The 17,967-nt window shown below is 44.5% G+C and overlaps 1 protein-coding gene and 1 long non-coding RNA gene across 5 annotated transcripts; one reads left to right on the top strand and one right to left on the bottom strand.

Moving 5' to 3' along the window:
• Positions 1 to 622: 622 nt before the first annotated feature.
• Positions 623 to 17,101, bottom strand: setd1ba (SET domain containing 1B, histone lysine methyltransferase a). Of its 4 annotated transcripts, none has more exons than XM_042394717.1 (19): positions 14,865 to 15,833; positions 14,472 to 14,623; positions 14,095 to 14,193; positions 13,496 to 13,766; positions 12,354 to 12,475; positions 10,676 to 11,776; positions 8,007 to 8,759; positions 7,065 to 7,238; positions 6,872 to 6,965; positions 6,576 to 6,787; positions 6,405 to 6,483; positions 5,956 to 6,321; positions 5,347 to 5,841; positions 4,564 to 5,241; positions 4,117 to 4,283; positions 3,883 to 4,008; positions 3,454 to 3,573; positions 2,176 to 2,313; positions 623 to 1,487 (listed from the first exon to the last, which is right to left on the bottom strand). In XM_042394717.1, exons 1-19 carry the CDS (start codon positions 14,923 to 14,925, stop codon positions 1,314 to 1,316), a joined length of 5,382 nt encoding a protein of 1,793 aa, XP_042250651.1. In that variant the 5' UTR covers positions 14,926 to 15,833; the 3' UTR covers positions 623 to 1,313. The 4 variants fall into 4 exon arrangements, with proteins under 4 accessions (XP_042250651.1, XP_042250652.1, XP_042250650.1 ...); XM_042394718.1 differs by having other exon boundaries at positions 5,707 to 5,841; XM_042394716.1 differs by lacking the exon at positions 14,865 to 15,833 and adding an exon at positions 17,018 to 17,101 and having other exon boundaries at positions 4,564 to 5,841.
• Positions 15,414 to 16,449, top strand: LOC121885350. Its single transcript, XR_006092541.1, has 2 exons — positions 15,414 to 15,484; positions 15,827 to 16,449. It is a non-coding gene; the product is annotated as an uncharacterized LOC121885350 (long non-coding RNA).
• Positions 17,102 to 17,967: the final 866 nt, after the last annotated feature.

Here is a 17,967-nt window from a genome sequence, read left to right as displayed (position 1 = left end):
AGATCTCCTGGGTTGTAGAAACACTCGTAGGAAACATTAAACACTGGTAGGATTGTAAGTGTTGCAGTTGAAAGGGGGGAAACCAAACATTTACGAGTTCGCAGACGTGACACGAAGGAAGCCGAAACACCCGATTCTTTGCGGCGTACGTGTAAACAGACTTTTTTTTTTTTTATCTGTCGCCTGCCTGCTCGGGTTAAACAAAAGACAGTTACACATTCATATGGCACTTAAAAAACGAGAAGGGGATCGTTTCTTCTGAAGCTGAAAACGTAGTTTGACGAGTGTTTTTTTTTTCAGATGCTGCCTGGTGGATGTAGACAGGAGTTGGTTACAGGTGGGGGGGGCAGTGCACTCATATTCACATACACTAAGCCTGACGAGGACATTCACACACACACACACACACACAAACAGGCAAATATAGTGTCTTTGAAAAAAGAGAATCACCTAAACAAAACTGGAAAACACTGGAATATCGTTAATAATACAAATTTCATCTTTAACTTTTGCATAAACTAATAGGAAGCAGCATGATCCGTTATTGGCAGGTGTGATTTTCCAAATATTCCAGATTTTGTGGCAGGATTTAACCTTTTTTTTTTTTGTTGTTGCTTGATTTTTTTTTTCTTTTTAAATCAGTTTGATTTACTTCCAAGGTGCAGGAGGAGGTAGGAGCGAGAAAGCGGGGTTTTTTGTTTGTTTTTTTTCGGTCCGTGGCGGGCCGCGACGCTCCGCCGTCCTCCCCGTCTGCTGGATGGAAAAAAGTCTCCCGCAGAGAGGCGTTTTCCCTGGTGATCTTGTGCGTCTCAACAGTGTTAGTAAGCAGCTGAACATGTGAGTTTGTGTTGTGTGTTTTTTTGTTTTTTGTACCACGTGTGGTTTACGTAAAGCTTATGAGACAAATGAGAAAGGAAAAAAAAAAAAAAAAACTGTACAAACCAGGACCGGGTGTTGGGAGGAACCATGCTGAAATACTGTCCAACGGGGGAGAGGAGGGGAGGTAACGCTGCACCAGCGAGTCAAGTGTTTTGTAAATTCTGGGTCACTGGCAGACATAAAAAACTATGCTTTTTTTTTTTTTTCATTTCAAGAGCACCATAAATCGTAAACAATCTAGAGTTAAATATGCGAAGAGTGCAGTGAAGGTGGCTGAACTCTTCCTCTCCTCGCTCCCAAATGTAACGCCTTCCTCCTCATCATTGGGGAGTCTCAACGTGTGCATGTCTGGGAAACTCGAATAAAGTTTAGGGCTTTCGGGGGGCTTTTACACCCCCGGAGGAGTTTCTTCTGACCTTGACCGGATGCCGACGTTAATTGAGCGTTCCCCTACAGTTCTCCGCCCCACACAAACAGGGGATCTTCTCGTCCTCTATCGGGAACTTGTAGTCGTACGTGATCTCCTCGTTGACGTTAATGGGCTGCCTGGAGTAGATCACGATCTTCTTCTGAGACTCCACTGTGATGACCTTTGCATAACAGTTGGGCTGAAAGAAAAAAAAAAGAAAATGGACACGATTATAATATGTTTGTAAAATGAGAGCGTTGTGGCTCAGGAGATAGATCGGGGTCGTCCACTAATCAGAAGGTCAGTGATTTGATCCATGACTCCTTCTGTCCGCATGTTCAAGTGTCCTTAGGCCAGATACTGAACCCCAAATTGCTCCTGATGTTTGTGCCAGCACCCTGTGTGGTAGCTTGCCACCATTTGGTGTGTGAGTGTGTGTGTGTGAACGGGTGAGTGAGCAGCAGAAACATTGTAAACTGCTTTGGATAAAAGTGCTATATAAGCAGCCATTTAGTATCCTGGATGTTTTGCACATGTCAACAGCTTATCCTGGTTTCAGAAACCTGGATAAGACCTTATCCCGTTTTAAGAAACCTGGATATACTACCTGGAGAACTTTAATAGAAACCATGTAAACACCTTATCAAGGCTTCTGAACCATCTCATAGTGGCGGAGATGGTGAGAAATCAAGACACACCTGCAGGCAGATGATCAGAAACCTGGATACTGTTATGATCATGTATAGAGAGATATGAATAATTCCATGTAAACGCCACATCCTGAATATAATCGAAACCAGGATACTAATGCACATGACTGATTCTGTTTCATATTGACGTGGTGCTGAAGCTTTTACAAGAAGACAACATGCAGCTTGTCGTCTTACATTGCAGCTGTGGTTGATGAAACGGGCGAAGTTGCCACACTTCGTGGCGTCTATGATGGTGTCGTGGTCAACGCGGAACATGTAGCTGCTGCCGATACCTTCCTCTTCGTAGCGTTTCTCCCGCATGTCCGCAATCACCTGGAGATGGAAGATAGTCACTCGTTAGAAATGCAACAGTTCTAAACTTAAACTAATAGCTTTATCTAACAGATTATAACCTTAAAAATGTCTAGAATTATATTACATGCAATTACAACACGGAAAAGTCACTGTTAATACAGCTGCAGGTTGTCATTTCCCATCTCTAATTAAACTCTAGCTGTCCATGTTAAAGTGAGGCTTGCTCATGAACATCACACACTATCTCAGTATCAGTCAACATGTCAAAAGCTCTGGTCTTTAGAAGCAAAATGAGCTATCATGATTGGTTGTAACCCTTCCTTAAGTGTTGTTACGGTTTGTCCCATTCTCCTTAATGGAGGAAGAGGATGTAAAGAGAACTGATCCTTGACCCCTACAAAGTCAGAAATGTAGGGACTTGGTTTGACTGGTGTACAAGTGGAGTAAAAGTGAGTAAGCTCATATTTCCTACCAGGTACACCAAAACTTCACAGATTTGTAATGAGCTGTCATATTTGACACCTTAAGAGATCTGATAAAATGCATCTTGTAACTGACATTTTCAAGGCAAACTTAAATTCTACATATATAATCCATCATAAATCTTGAATGCAATTGTTAATTTTCAAATAGCCCCGGTCATCCTGACAACAAAAATGCGCCAGAGCTGCAATGATTAATCGATTAATAGATTAGTCGGTTGACAGAAAATTAACTGCCAACCACTTTGATAATCGATTGATTGTTCTGAGTAATTTTTTAAGAAAAGAAATCCCAAAATTCTTTGGTTCCAGCTTCTTAAATGTATCTTAAATATTTTCTGGTTTCTTTAGTCTCCTCTGATAAAAAACTGTTTGGGACAAAACATTTTAGGTTCTTAAGCTCTAGGACACAGTAATTGTCATTTTTCACTTAATAGACCAAACAACTAATCAAATTATTGACAAAATACTTGACAGATTAATGACTAAATTAAATTATGATGATATAATGAAAATAACAGTTATGTGCAGCCCTAAAATGTGCATCTATATACATCCATATTTTTGGATAATACAGACACTTTTAAGAAACACAGTTTTTGACTTATTTACATGACTTGAATTATTTACATAAACAGAAAATCCACTTCAAATAATCTGATCAACTATCTCTCACCTGTCTGATGTTCTGTCCCACGTACTCGATGACCATTTCATCAGCAGCAATGGGCTCCATAGCAAACAGACCCCAGTCGTGGATGTGCGACTTGCAGAACCTGATCTTCTTCTTACGGAACTGAGAGAGAGAAAAAAAGGGGAAAAATGTCACTTCTGAGTAACAGAAAAGCTGAAACATCTTAGTAATGAATGAAGAACTTTTTGTTATTTGCTGAGAAAAAAACTTGGAATTAGAAATAATGATTTTTAATTTTATTTTATTTTTTTTTTAAATTGTAGAAAACTCTTGACTTTTGAGGATGACAAAAACTGCACTGATTACGCTCTGTGTTTGTTGTGTCTGTTTAATTAATGTTATTTTCTTTTTATAACACTCAGGGTGAATCAAACTCCCCACTGGGACAAAGTTCTGTTTCATTTTGTTCACCTTCAGCTGGTTGAACTTCAACAGGTCGCTGTCACATGCGAAAGAGGACAGCAAACGCCTCTGCTCCGACCGCCGCTCCGAGCCCGCTCTGGTAGAGGCGTGGACCTGTGCAGGAATACTCATACCCTGCAGGGAGGAGACGGAGATATATTTACATTTAATTCCTTAACAACAGTGCGCCTTTAATATTTTCACATCTGAACTCAAGCATCACAGTTCGTCCGTGTGTCTCACCTGTGTGTCGACAGGCGGCTCCTCCGACTGCAGCCGTGTGCTCTGAAGGTACTTGATCTTGTCCTTCTTGTCGATCTTGTAGTATCCCTCGCTTCTGGCACAGCCAGTCATGTGATCCCTCATGCCGTCGTCTCTCCTCTTTTTCTTCACTCTCGGGTTGTTGGTAGGTGCGGTGAAGTCAAAGAAGATACTGAAAAGGCTTTGGAACACAGCTGGGACACCAAAACACTTGACAATACAGTTCCTCATTTTCACCACCAGAGGGGGCTGCTATTTGATACACACAGTACATAACTATTAAAAAAGAAAATAATTCACATTTTATCTTTTTTACTGGTATTATAGTATTTCTTCTGTGCTTTTTATCTCTTGGGTTTGTGGAGAATTTTGTAACTTTGTTTTTAAAAATGACAACATTTCCTGTAGACGTTAAGCAGTAAAGGATATAAGGATGGTTGACCCAGAGCGTGTCGTTGAGCCAGTCGTTGCCGTTATCCTGCTGAAGCATCTTGTCGTAAGTGATCTGCAGAAGCCGAATGTCCTCATCATCTATGCCTTCGTCCCAGATGTCATAAAGGATGGTCATCTCCTCGAACTCGGAGCGTGGGGTGAAGTAGGGCCGGTGAGGCGTGGGGACGGGGGACAGGCTGTCCAGCAGCAGCTCCTCCCAGCCTCGCCGTGCCCTCCGAGCAGGCTTTACGGCCACAGGTGCCTCATCCTCATAGGACAGGAAGCCATCTGAGGTGGGCAGGATTGTCTGAGGCTCCACCTCTCTTTCCCGGAAGTCCAGGCTCGGGTGGTCGGGGGACTTCATTTGCATGGATAGATGGTGTGCGTCATCAGGCAGAGTGGAGGGCTCAGATGAGAGATCCAAAGACTCATCAGCTGCTGAGACAGCCAGAGTCTTTTTGCCTTTGGGTCGTCCGGGTTTCCTCTTTGATGGGGCAGTGTCAGACGGCACAGGGACGTCCACAGTGAGGCCAGCGGGCAGGTCTTCGGGGACACTGGCTGAAAGCTCTGTGCCGGATGACAGGGCCTGGTTTGGCAAGGCGCTGATGGGCGGCTCCTTAAAAAGTGGTCTGTCGTCCAGGCTCTCGGAGGATATTTTCCTGTGAAGAGGCAGTGCTGTGGGGTCGGGGAAGACAGGGGTGAATGTTAAGTCTCTACCTGGAGTGCGGGGGACACCCGCACTAAGGACAGGAGATTGTGCAGGGTAGGAAAATGGACTACCAGGGATGTGAGGGGAGCTAAGCAACAGGCTGCTGCCCGTCAGCGGGGCATCGCTGCCGGGTGTGATGGGCACCGTGTCCGTACTCTGGGACTTGCCCAGACTCCGGGCGCGCTCCATCAGGTCCCTGCCCGGCGTGCGAGGGATATCCTCATCTGTGGGGAGTCGGGGTCGCTGAGGGAGGTCAGGTAGAGGACCTGGGGGTGGATGAAGGAGGGAGCGACCTTCTACTGCCAGTTGAGGCGGGAGAGGGAGGTGCATTACAGATGCAGAGGCGGATTTGGGGACAGGTGTGTTTGAATCTATGTGGGGTGGGGCTAATCGGGCAGGGGTGCAGGCTACTTCCTCAGGCTCGGCTTTACCTTTGGTTTTTGTCTCCTGGTCACTGTCAGGCAGGGCGCCCGTTGGAGTGGGTGGCCGAAGGTTCGCTACATGCTCCAGAGGTTCGGACTTCACTACAGGAATGTTGCCATCAACGCTGATGTCTCGCTCTATGACTAAAAGACAAAAACATATATATAACATACATATTTCATTTAAACTCTGACATCAGTACTTCAAAATGCTAAATACCTTCATTGAAATGATTCATGTTTCACCTGAACACTCACCTGGGATGCCTTTAGGCGATGGCGGTTTCAGGTCCTCCATCTCCGCTTCCTCAGGGCTCGGAGGTCTGCGTCTGTGCTTGCTGCTCAGCTCCTCTCTGCTCCTGTGGTCCTCTTTATCCTCTGGAACCGGGCCTGCAGGCGGGCTTGGTGGCCTGGTATCAGCCTCCCCGTCCTCTTCATCGGAAGATGATGATGTGGAGGACGAAGAGGATGAGGAAGTCTTGGCCACTTTGCCATCATCCTCCATGTCTACTCTCGCTGCCCCCTCTTCGTCCTCCTCTTCCGTGCTTAACTCGTACTCCGAGGAGTCGTCGCTTTCCGCCGAGGAGTCGGAGCTGGCCTTGGAGGAGTCTGAGCTCTCGCCTTCTGCGAGAAAAAAGGAAATGATCAATTACAGAAAACAGATGCTTTGAAAAGTTTGAAAACTCTTGCTGTCAGATGTTTTGTACCTTCATCAGACGAATCTGAGGACGCACTCTCACTGGATGAGTCTCCCTCATCTTCATCATCACCCTCCTCATCGTCGCTCTAAAAGAAAATTACAAATCATCAAAAATGTGAATAAACGGCACCATAATCCAACAGATTAACAATCAGGAGTCATTTTCGAGACAGCATACTTTTCCTGTCGACATCCCGTCCGCAGCTGCCGTTTCATCAGGTTCCTCCTCCCTGTCGGTGAGCGACTCTTCCTCCTTCCCCGACGTGTCCACCTCCTCCTCTCCTTCGCTGTCCAGCTCAAGTGGCCGTGAGTGTCTACGCTTTGCTGATGCACCGTCGCCGTCCATTTTGGAGTCGTCCGAGGGGAGCTCAGCTGGGTCTCGGTCCCGGTCTGACAGGAAATAACCACAAAATACGTCAGCGACCTGGAAGAACTGAGGGGGATTAAACATGTGGAGTATTTGATCTGCCGTACCTTCATCCTCCAGCTCGTCATCCACTGGAGTGGAGGGCCGGGCTCGTTTGTTGTCCCCTGCGGCTGCGGCCTCAGGTGGGTCCTTCCTCTTCACCTGAACACAACATGCAACCATTAAACACCAACAGGCAGTGCACATGGTGGAGAGTAAAGAGACTTATCTGTGTTATCTGTGACTCATTTCAAGGCTTACCTTGAAGGAGGGCAATCGGATGGCTCCTCTCAAACTGATTCCCAGGCCCATTGCCTCGTAGCCCAGTCCCTCGCCCTTGTTCCAGTTCTCCAGCAGACTTGAACCCATCGTCTCTTTGGGTTTGGGTCTTTCCTCCTCCTTCCCCTCCGCACCCTTCACCGGAGTCAAAGACGCCTGGGAAAAAGGATAGGATTTTTAATTCCAGGTGGTTCCAGGCTTATTAAACCCTCTTAATATACTGAACAATACAAAAGAGAGTCTGCAGAGTTATTTTCATAAAACATAGGTTGCTACAGATAAACATGCAACTAGCGATTATTTTCACAAATCACTCAGCTGATAATTATTTTCCCAGAGTTCGAGGAGATGTCTTCAAATTGCTTGTTTTGTCTGATCAACAGATCACCCTCCCCACCCCCAACCACAAATATAAAATCTAGTTTAAATGCCATAAAAAAGAGAAAAGCATCCAATCTTCACATTTGAAAGTAGAAACCAGTAAATATTGGGCATTTTTCCTGATTAACGACTTAAATAATTCATTATCAATCATATATCATATTCAAACTACTGTCAGAAATGTCAGATGAGTTTTGTCCAAACTATATTTACTGATAATGCAAGACTTGTGACAAGACAAGACCACAGAGAAGCATATCAGCTAAAAACAACATAGAGAAGTGGTTTTTACTGTGTAATATTGAAGGAATGTTTATGATGAACATTTGTGCTGCAATGCAGACTTAGTTAAATATTATTAATGTCACTGCATTCATGGTTTCTATTGTGCATAATTATTTCATAAATTTGGACCTTATCTGACGGTTTTATTTAGCAGGATGTACAGTTACAAGTCAGATCAAGAACATTTTCCCCACAACACTCTCTTAGACTCTCAAGACAACACTATTTGTATCTAAGAAGGTGAAATGACAGACTTACCTTTGCTGAGCGTTCCTTTTTATCCCACCAGTCATCAAAGGCTCTAAAAGCCACCACCTCCACCATTTTCCGGTTGAGGTCCCTCTTCATGATGGCCTTCAGCTCTTTGACAATGACCAGCAGCACTCCGTCAACAGTGGCCTTGTGGGGATCCTCCTTTTTGGTCTCATATCCAGGAGGAGGAACAGTAGGGTTAAACTTCGGCACACTGGGATGTTGCCACTGCTGCCCGGGCGCCCCTGCACCACCAGCAGGTGTAGCACCCATAGACAGAGGTGCGTAGGGTCCTGCAAATGGCCCAGATGCACCACTATCCACGAAATGCGGATAAGGATAGGGCCCTCTGGTCTGTGCCATGCGACTCAGCATCTGCTGCTGCATCTGGAAGGACATGGGAACCGTGCTCCACTGTTCCCACCGCAAGCAGTTCATCAGCTCCATTTGCACCAGCGGCATCATGCTAGGAGGGTAAGGACCCATGGGTGGCAGCATGTGGTGAGGCACTCCAGGATGGCCGGCCAGGTGAGCAGGATGTCCTGGGACGGCAGAGTGAGGGGGCAGGTGGTGATGTGGGATGGAGAAGCTGGCCTGGTGCGGTAGAGGGGGGAAGCCGGGAGGAGGCATGGGAATGGTCTGCATCGGGGACACCGCAGAGTTTACAACGATGCCTTTGCCGCAGTCCCCGCTGGTGATCGGAGTCCCGGGCATCTCATCGTCGGAGATTTCCATGTCTTCTCCTGACGACTGATGAGCCTGCGAGAAAAAGAGATAACCTGTCAGGACTGTGGAGGGTGATCATCTATTTTTCCACCGTTTACACACATACAATCATATCCCCTTTTATCTCCATGACAACAGAACAAACCACTTTATAAAAACCTTGAAATACATTCAAAAGCACGGGAAAAAGCTAGTAGGAGGACCTTGAGTTAAAGTCGCCCTCCATTCAAAAAATTATGATGATGATGTGCTGCATGTGCAGAGTTTTCACATTTATCTGCCGAAGGGGGAAAGTTTCTCTGTGCTCACATAAAATCTCTGTTGAAGAATTTGTGACATCGCAACGTTTTCGGAGCCATTTCAGACAACAAATCATTAATCAAAGCAGAGCATTTTTATGTTGTCAAACATATGGAGGGGGTCCTTGAGACTCTTTTGTCAAATCTGCCCCTTTTGCTTTAACATTAATTAACATAAGTAAGGCTGGGTATTGTTGGAAATGTTTCAATTCTACAAAACACTTTTTATTTAATTCAACAAAAGAAGTGTAAGTTATCAAATGTTAAATGTGGTCTAAACACAAGCAGACACACAAGAACTTTGCCTGAATAAAATAGTTTTTAAAAATGGCAGATTTTTTTTTTTTTTTTATATGTAAATCAGGAAATATCTGATCAAACAATAAGCCAACAAAACTATGAATCTTCAGTACCTGACGGTCTTTGTTATATTCTGTTACAGGCACATTTGTCTTGGCACCAAAAAGCCCCACTTGTTAATCATTCAAAATATGAGCAGCAAATCATTTAAGTGCTGATGTGAGTTCAAAGTTTAGTATACACACTAGCGCAGTCAAACACAGCCGACCCATGTCTTCAGCATGTTTGCTCAAGCATCAAACTATTTTTAAAACCATAGCAGATAATATAAAGACTTTTATTAAACATAACAGTGTTGAATTCTCTTCCCTGTTGTTTCTTATTTTAAGAGGATCTCTGTTACAACTGCTACAGAAATGAAACTAAGCAGAGTAAACTCAGCATGGGAGTGGCGTCGTTACCCAAATGACCTGTTTGCAATGTTTGCTTTGTGATAACTTGAAATGTGAGACATGGGACGCTGTGACCAATCCTGACTGTCAGGCTCAGCAGAACCAGGAAGTGTCGTGGTGAATGGGGCCCACAGCCAAACTGTGTTTTCCTCCCTATGAGCGCGTGTGGGGAGTTTTAGAAAGAGGAAACAAGAGTATTCAATTCCCCAACAGCAGAACTGCTCTTATTTCTCCTTTCAAAGCACAAACTATAGAAATACAACATCACGGGCCAGGTTGCCGTCAAGGTGATCAGCTTCATATGCATGTGAAGGTATTTGTGAGGCTGCAAGTTATGCATCTAAAACTTTATATTCATAACTCATGTCAACTATTTTATACTCATATTCAGAGCCTATTGTACTAATAAATTCGCTCTTTTTAAAAAGGTAAATCTCAGACAAACACTGCTTATTACAACTAAAATAATTAACATAACGTTTTAAGATAATTTTCATTCTTTGCACAAAAACCACAGGTGTTAACTGAAAGAGCAAACAGCATTTTTGGGTGGTACCTTCATATACGGTTTGCTGTGAAACCGGAATTTCCTTTACAAGGCAGAAGACAAAGAATGAAACAAAAGGGAAAGTTTACTACAGCCACCTTGCACTGAAACTAGACCTCACTTCCTGTGTCCCTTGTGTAACTGTCATTCACATCTGTGAGTAAACATGAGCACTGTGCTACTATAAACTAATTAAGACGGGTAATGCGGTTTAATTTTAGCTACATCTGACACATTAAGCTGCTGTGAAATGTGACAAACTAAGCATGGTATTATTTTTCATGTTAATAGGTAGTTATTTTCCAAAATGTGAAACTTCTCCTGAAAATATCTGAAAAAAAACTGTCTTACTGTCTCCATTTTATCAGTGGGAGTGTGGCCTCGATAATGTCCGTCTTTGAGGTCACTGTTGCCCATCTTCTCGTGGACCGGAGATCTGATTCTCTTGATCAGGGAGGCAGTTCCGGGAATCGGCTCTTCATCTTCCGAGTCTGGCAGTGGGGTCGGACTGATATCCTCCAAGCCTGTGCTAGAGGGACGGGAATTTTGCTGGCCGCCTTGAGAGCCAGACGTGTAAGGGGGAATTGGGGATAGCTGAGAGGACGAGGAGGAGATGGGACTCCCCTCCATTCGCACCTCAGTGTCCGAGTCTCGCTCCGCCAAGAAAGGCAGTTTTGTCCTTTTCTCCTTGAGGAGCATCTCAATGCGAGAATCCAGGCTATTGCGCTCTGGATCCAGCGTGGGGGAGCCAGGTGATGGGCAGTGCTCTGGCGTTTGAGGAGGAGGGGTGGTTGGATGGGGCACGGGCTCCGGTGGGGGCTCGGGGATCGGAGGAGTTTCCGGTCGCTCCTTGACGGGCAAAAAGTCCGTGGCAGCTGCCAGAGGCGGCTGCGGGGGTCGGAGGTACTCACCCTCCCTTTGGGCTGGGTGATTGAAAGCTGGCTCTGATGGGGGGAAAGCGGGGGGCAAAGGAGCCTGGTAGGGCGAGAAGGCGGACTTGAAGTTAGGTGTAGCAGGGGGAGGTGCTGTGTAGGTGAAGGAAGGGGTGGAAGGTGGAGGCTCAGGTGGGGTGAGTTGGTGCTGTTTGAAGGGAGCTTGCTCAGACGTCGTACTTCGATACATGTTGCTGCGGTACTGAGGCCTCTCCGGTCTGCGATTGTACGCATCCTGGAACTTACTCTCGTGTCTCCGGGATTTGTAACCTCCGGAGCTCTCGGGCCGGCTGGACTGGTACGCAGGCGTGGACTGCCGACTGGAGTAGTTGGAGTCTTGAGAGAAGGGCGTACCTGTCTGGCGCGGGGTATGTGGGGTTCCCTGGGACTGGGGTGTGTCCTGCCTTAGGCTGGAGTAACCCGTCTCCAAGGACAGTGGAGTGGTGGAGCTGCTGGGCGGCAATGTCCCTCCAACAGCAGACACGCTGCTCTCCGACAACCTGCGGATGGGCTCACAGGCCTTAGAGGAGACAGAGACGATCAGGATAAGTCTCAACCAAATCTCAAATAAAACCTCTATCATCAAAGTTTAAAAAAATCTAATACTGCTGACATTTGGTTGAGAACATCTTTTGGTTGCAACTTGACACATGTTACATTGCACAGTGTACACCCGAGAGGATTGTTTAAAAAAAAAAAAGCAAACTGGTGGATAAGAGTATCTAGGCACAATGCCTGAGGGGGGGATCTCATGCTACAAGGCCAAAGTGCATGTTTCAATGGCTTTGAGATTTCACTCCGCCGGGCAAGGGGCTGGAAAACATTCTTTCCTCTGCTCTACTCCACCACCTGCTGCACTGATAAAATGGATTAAAGATAAGGATGTCAGCTTAGATTGGCTAAGTTTTCTACAAAGTAACACTACAATTCAGTACAGCTACACAAGAGCATGTAACCGCTCCTCCAGACTGACCTTAAAGAGACTGTACTAAAGTCCCACAGCTATGGGAGTGATTTTGAATAAACTACAAAAAAAACAAACAAAAAAAACCCCAAACTTTTTTCATTCTTTTGTATGATTTTAGTGCAGTTTTTACCAGTAAGGCTTCTGCCAGGCTACGAGGAGAAACTTCTCTGGCTTCCTCTCCACCAACAGGCAGAGTCCGTGGAGTGTAGCTGCCATTCATCAGGAGCTGGAAGTATCGGAGGCGATTCTCACCTGAGGAACGGTAAACACAAGCGGGTCTGATGCCAAGTTTATAAAGCTGGCTGAGCGCCAGCGGGGCTTTATTGAAACTAAGCTGCCATGATTTAAATAACAGTGATTATACAAATGGTAGCTGAATGTTTGTAGAAGAGCAACATACACTTCTGCAGGTTCGTTTTTTAAAGTGAAGTAAAAGCAGTAAAAGCATCATAAACTAAACTAATTATTGTTTCTGCCTCCATATGTATCAACTGTAAACTATGACACTCAATTATGTTGTGCAATAAATATAGTTAATGTTAAAATGTCAATCTAAAACTTTACATGTGATATATAGATCCTTACAATAACAAAAACATGTCATAGATTTTGCATATGCTGCACAAAACATTTAAATAACTACACTTCTATAAAGACACAAACTGTTTAGAAAAAAGGAAAAATAGAATTGTGGGAATAATTCAAGATAGCAGCACTTGGGCAGCCAGTAAAAATTGTGCACACTGTCATCAAAAATATCAATAATAGAATTAATAATTATTTATTTCAAAGACCGCAAGTCAAAAATGCTTTACATGATCTTAAAAACAATTAAAGTTGCTGTTTTACATCAGTCACAAACAGCAGCAGAGACTTTGAAGCCTGACAGTATCACTGATTGAAAAACGGACTGAAACTTTCAGTAATTTCTAATAAAAGTGACTAAAAAAAAACCAATCTAAAAAGGGGGGAGAGGACTGTGACAAATCGGTTTGTGTTTGTTTACAGGGCTGAAATTGGGCGCAGTGGGAGTACACAGCACCCTCAGCTCTAGGCTCGTGGGAGCAGAGCACGCTTACATTCAATGAAATTCAATTATCCCACGTTACCAGGCAACGCACGTAAATTTAAACACGTGACAGCTGTCCCCCTAATAATTCAAAACAAAGCAACGTTTCGCTTATGACTACGTACTTCATCAAAGAGCAGAGCTCGATCGTGCATAAATGTAGGTTACATGTGTTTCCCTTGAACGGCTGAATCACTGTTTACCTTTCGGGTCCAGCTCCACGTGGATGATGTTTCCCATAACAGACGTGTTGTGGAGCGACTGTACGGCCACCTTGGCGGCTTTTACGGTCTCAAAAACAACCTTGGCAATTCCCAGGTGCTTCTTGTTCTTCGGATTATAAAGGATCTCCACCTCCTCGATTTCTCCATATTTCTTGCACATGTCGGTAAGAAATCCTTCCCTGATGTTGTCGTTCAGCCTGGCGAATGTCACCTCCTTTGGAGGCACGGGGCCGATATAACACTCATCGATCTGGGAGAAGGATGAGAGGAGGGGTGAGGGGGGGGGAGGTTAATGTTGGAAGTGCTTTCGGGTTAATGTTGCAACATGTGGGGTCAATCTCTGACAGCTGAATAAAGAGCAGCAGCGCCGGAGTAGTAACGCTAAGCATGCAAATTCAGTGGGTCCCTGTTATGAAAACAATTAAAAGTCCACATTTACAGCATGCATTAGTTATTTTGGTGCTTGACAGCCCTCCCGACAACTGTGCTTTTCCTCCTCTTCCCGAAGATGAGCGAGGGGGTGTGTCTGCAACTTTTGACAGCGCCTGTTTTCCACAAGGAAAAAGCTGGCACCATACCTTAAATTTGGGCACCGGCAGGTCCGTCTCTTTGTACTTAGTCCAGAGACGGCCGATCCTCGGGTCCCGGAGCATGTCCACCGGTGGCATCCCGGGGTTCTGTAGGAGAAGAGGGTGGAGGGGGGGGGAGACACAATGCTGTTATCCTTCCCATTCACAACTTCACACGGCAATAACTTGTTGCAAAGTAGTTTTGCACACACCGGACGCGGTGTCTGATTAGACTGAACACCTCCGGCACGCCGGCCGAGCATGATGCTGGAGCATGACCGCGGCCGAGCCACGGCAACACGGCCACATTGTAACCTATCATGGAGGTCGGCTACTCGGTTACTATTGTAGCCCTACTCACCGCGCGTCAAAGGCGGTGCACTTACAGGCATGCTGAAAGTCTGTCCATCGTAGCGGTACAGTTTGTGCGACCCCTTCCTCAGCGCCGGGTCGATGATCAACTTGTAACTTCTCCAGTGGTGACTCCGCTTCTCCGCCGAGCCGCAGCCGGGATGACTGTCCATGCCGTTCGCCAAACCTGAAACGACAGGCAAGCGACAAGGAGAGAGGAGCTAACGTGAGGCTAAACACGGTCCCGTTACCAGCCTCCCCGACACTTTAAAAACAGCCAAACGGTACAGATGCATGACTCTGGAGGTGGTGGTGGTGGGGGTAACCCAAGCGGGGAGCGAAAACGGGATCTAGCGTATATCCCAGTTACGGAAAACAGGCATTTAGGAGAGCTGGAGAAAGAGGAGGAAAAAAAAGAACAAGCTTACTTGAACTCTGCTTTCTGCCATGGTCTTCGTTCAATCTGTTCCTCTCCCCTGGCTTGGACATGGTTCATCCGATCGAGTGATTTTTTTTCCTTTAATTGACGAAAAGACGGAATCGCTTTCCTTTCGCCGCTTACATTACATGATTTAGCTTGAAGAATACTGCCTCCTTTTCGGCGAGAGCCAACACATATTGTGTGCCTCTGGTCTGTAGCTCCTGTCTCTCCCACAATACACCGCTAGGCTTGCCCACCTCCGATGCTAGCCGCACTTTCGTTTCAAACTTATTTCTCTCTCTGCTGGCCATTTAACGACGCTACTGCCTTAAATTAAAGTTAAACGTTTTTAAACGAAAAGCAACGTTCACGTACACAAATTCGAGTGAAACAGGCTTAGGGAACAGGTTTGTGTTGCTAAATCCTCTTAATCATTTTTGTATGGAATCTGCCGATTGCATTTACCCAAATGGCAAACATTAGACAGACACATATCCTCTTAACTGCTACTAAATGCTAATAAAAACACCATTTGGTCGCAGTTGTTTAGCGGTCGCTCGCACATTCAAACATGTCGGCTCATATTTGAACACAAACAAATGGGGACTCCGCCGCCGTAGAGCTAACGTTAGTGTTGTTGTTGACTACTTCTGTGAAATAGCTGACAGGAATATGATTTTAATACGAAGCGCGGTCGGTCCGGAGTTGAATTAAAACAGTCAAGCTAACGTTTATAACCGTTATAACCGTTAGCATGCGGCGGTTTGTTACGTTATATCTCCTTTTTTCTGTCAGTTGGTCTAATCCACAACAACAAACTAGTGCCAAACCGTTGTGTTAATCCTCATTTTTACGATTATTAAATAACTGCGGAGATTTTAATCGATTTTTTTTATTTTAATAATTTTTTCGAAGTGTGTTTTGTCGGACAACCTGGGTTTTGTTTGACATTGCCTGGTGTTTTTGCAGTGTTCGGGCATTTGGCTGGTTAACAGCAGCAACGCGGCGGGCCAATCAGAGCGCAGCAGTAGAGGAGCTGTCTGCTATTAGAGGCACGGCTCAGGAGTCCTTCAACAGAGAGCAGAGAGAGGGGGCTGAGCGCTCTCGGCAGCCATTTTCCTGAAACAGGACTCAATGGCCTATTCCTTTGTTCCAAAAGGGATCTTACACTTGATTTCCTCATCTCTCACGGACTATGATAAATCTATGATTCCTCCTTTTAAAGGATTGAGAAGAAGGAAGAGAATGTACTGGATGTAATACCCTGTGACATTTTGAGCCTTTTTTCCTCTGCCTGGAATCCATCTTTGTCTTAACTAGGTCATGGCACACCCAATATAATAGTATTTATAAGAAAAGAAAACCAAAATGTTGTGAATAAACAGCTGTATGGTTTTGGAGATGTTGAATTAAGAGAAACAACACAGTTTGAAGTAACAAAATGTGTAATGGCAGGTTGCACTTATGGCCTTGTATGAGTAGCAATGAGTAAGTCCAACTCTTTTATAATCATTTAACAATTTTGGTAATTTAGTAATGTAAAAAAAATGAGGCATGCAGTTACTGTTATTAAAAAGTTTTCTGTCAATTCATGTATTTGCTATCATCAATTTGATCTCATAGAAAAATGTGTCTTTTGTAGTAGCCAACTTTGTTCAATATGTTCACTGGCATGCTGACATGAATATACAGCCTATACAGTCCAGGTTATGTACCACTGCTCCTCAAAATGACAGAAAGCAGGCCATGGGTAACTAATGGCCTTTTGCAAAATACTTTCATTGTGCTGCTTTGCTATTTGGCTGTTGATTGATAACCCCCATTGGCTCTGATTAATGACTTTATACACTTCCTCTCACAACAGCAACGCTTTACACCTGATGGCTTGTGTACCTACAAGTGTGGAGGCAGCTTACAGGCACGATTGGTCTGTACTGTCTATTTGCCATTTAAGAACCGCTCAAAGAGTAGCCTTAACGTACGGCTTGACCTTGCTTCAAGGGCATATTTAAATTTCTAAACAAGTCCTGCCATGTAGTCTTTTTTTTTTTCTTTTTTTTTTTTTTTTTTTTACAGCTTCTACAACGGCTCAGAAAAATTAGACTGTCAAAGCTATGAGGAAACAGATGGAGGGAAAACTCTCATGGTGAAAATATTTACCTCAGCACTTTGGTGAAATGCAGTTAACAGGCCTAAACGCAGGGGCAGGAGGAATGTTTTCAGCTCCATCTTCGGATCCTCTAATAATGGCATTAATAAGGGGTGGGAAAGCGTCTCCTGAAAAGGAAGGAATCCATTAGCACGAAAGATAGAGCTCTTTTGAAAACTTTTTTTTTTTTGATCAGTGCTAGGCATTGCCTCTCAGCCAGCGAATATGCATCTTCAAGCATCATCTGTGTGGGCAATATGCAAACCATCTCCTCTCTCTCTCTCTCTCCCCTTGAAGACAGGATTGCAGTCAAGTGTACCTTCTTCCAATTTCGACATTTTCTAACTAAGCCACTTCCTATTAAACCACAAGGAAAAGTTGTATTGAAAAGGTAAATGGATTTTTTTGTTGAGATATTTCACTAAATTTGCTAGTTTATATGTGTAAGTATTCTCACAGAGGACAGACAACATGAACAATACTTGTGATAAAAAAGACGATATCAGCAAGAATATATTGATTTTTGTAAAATATAACTGTAACTCATATATTGTTTTTGATTGTAAACTTACAGTTAGTATTCAAAACATGTAATCCAAGTCTTAAAAGAATCTTATGGGGAGAAATCTTGTATTTTTCACTGCTTCCCTCTGTCCAAAAATACCTTTTTTGTTTAGTAGTGTGCAGGCTAACACTTGCTCAATGGTTTCTCTGCTGTCTCAAAATGGCTTCTTTACAGACAAAGGAGAGCACTGTGCTGTAAAAACGCTGCTGCGCCATAACTGGGTGAGGTTCGCCCTCACTGGAGGGGGGGAAGAGTCGTTTTTTCCGAGAACACTTCTCGGTGTTTCGTGATTCAACAACATATTTACACCCAGCGACACGAGGGTGGTTTTGCTCGAAAGGGTGTATGTTTTACAAGAAGTATTAAAAAAAGCAGAAGAAAAGCAGTCGACATTTC

The sequence above is a fragment of the Thunnus maccoyii genome, chromosome 19 (genome assembly GCF_910596095.1).
Source record: "Thunnus maccoyii chromosome 19, fThuMac1.1, whole genome shotgun sequence".
Classification (NCBI taxonomy): Eukaryota; Metazoa; Chordata; class Actinopteri; order Scombriformes; family Scombridae; genus Thunnus; species Thunnus maccoyii.
This window is presented reverse-complemented; position numbering and strand designations above follow the sequence as displayed.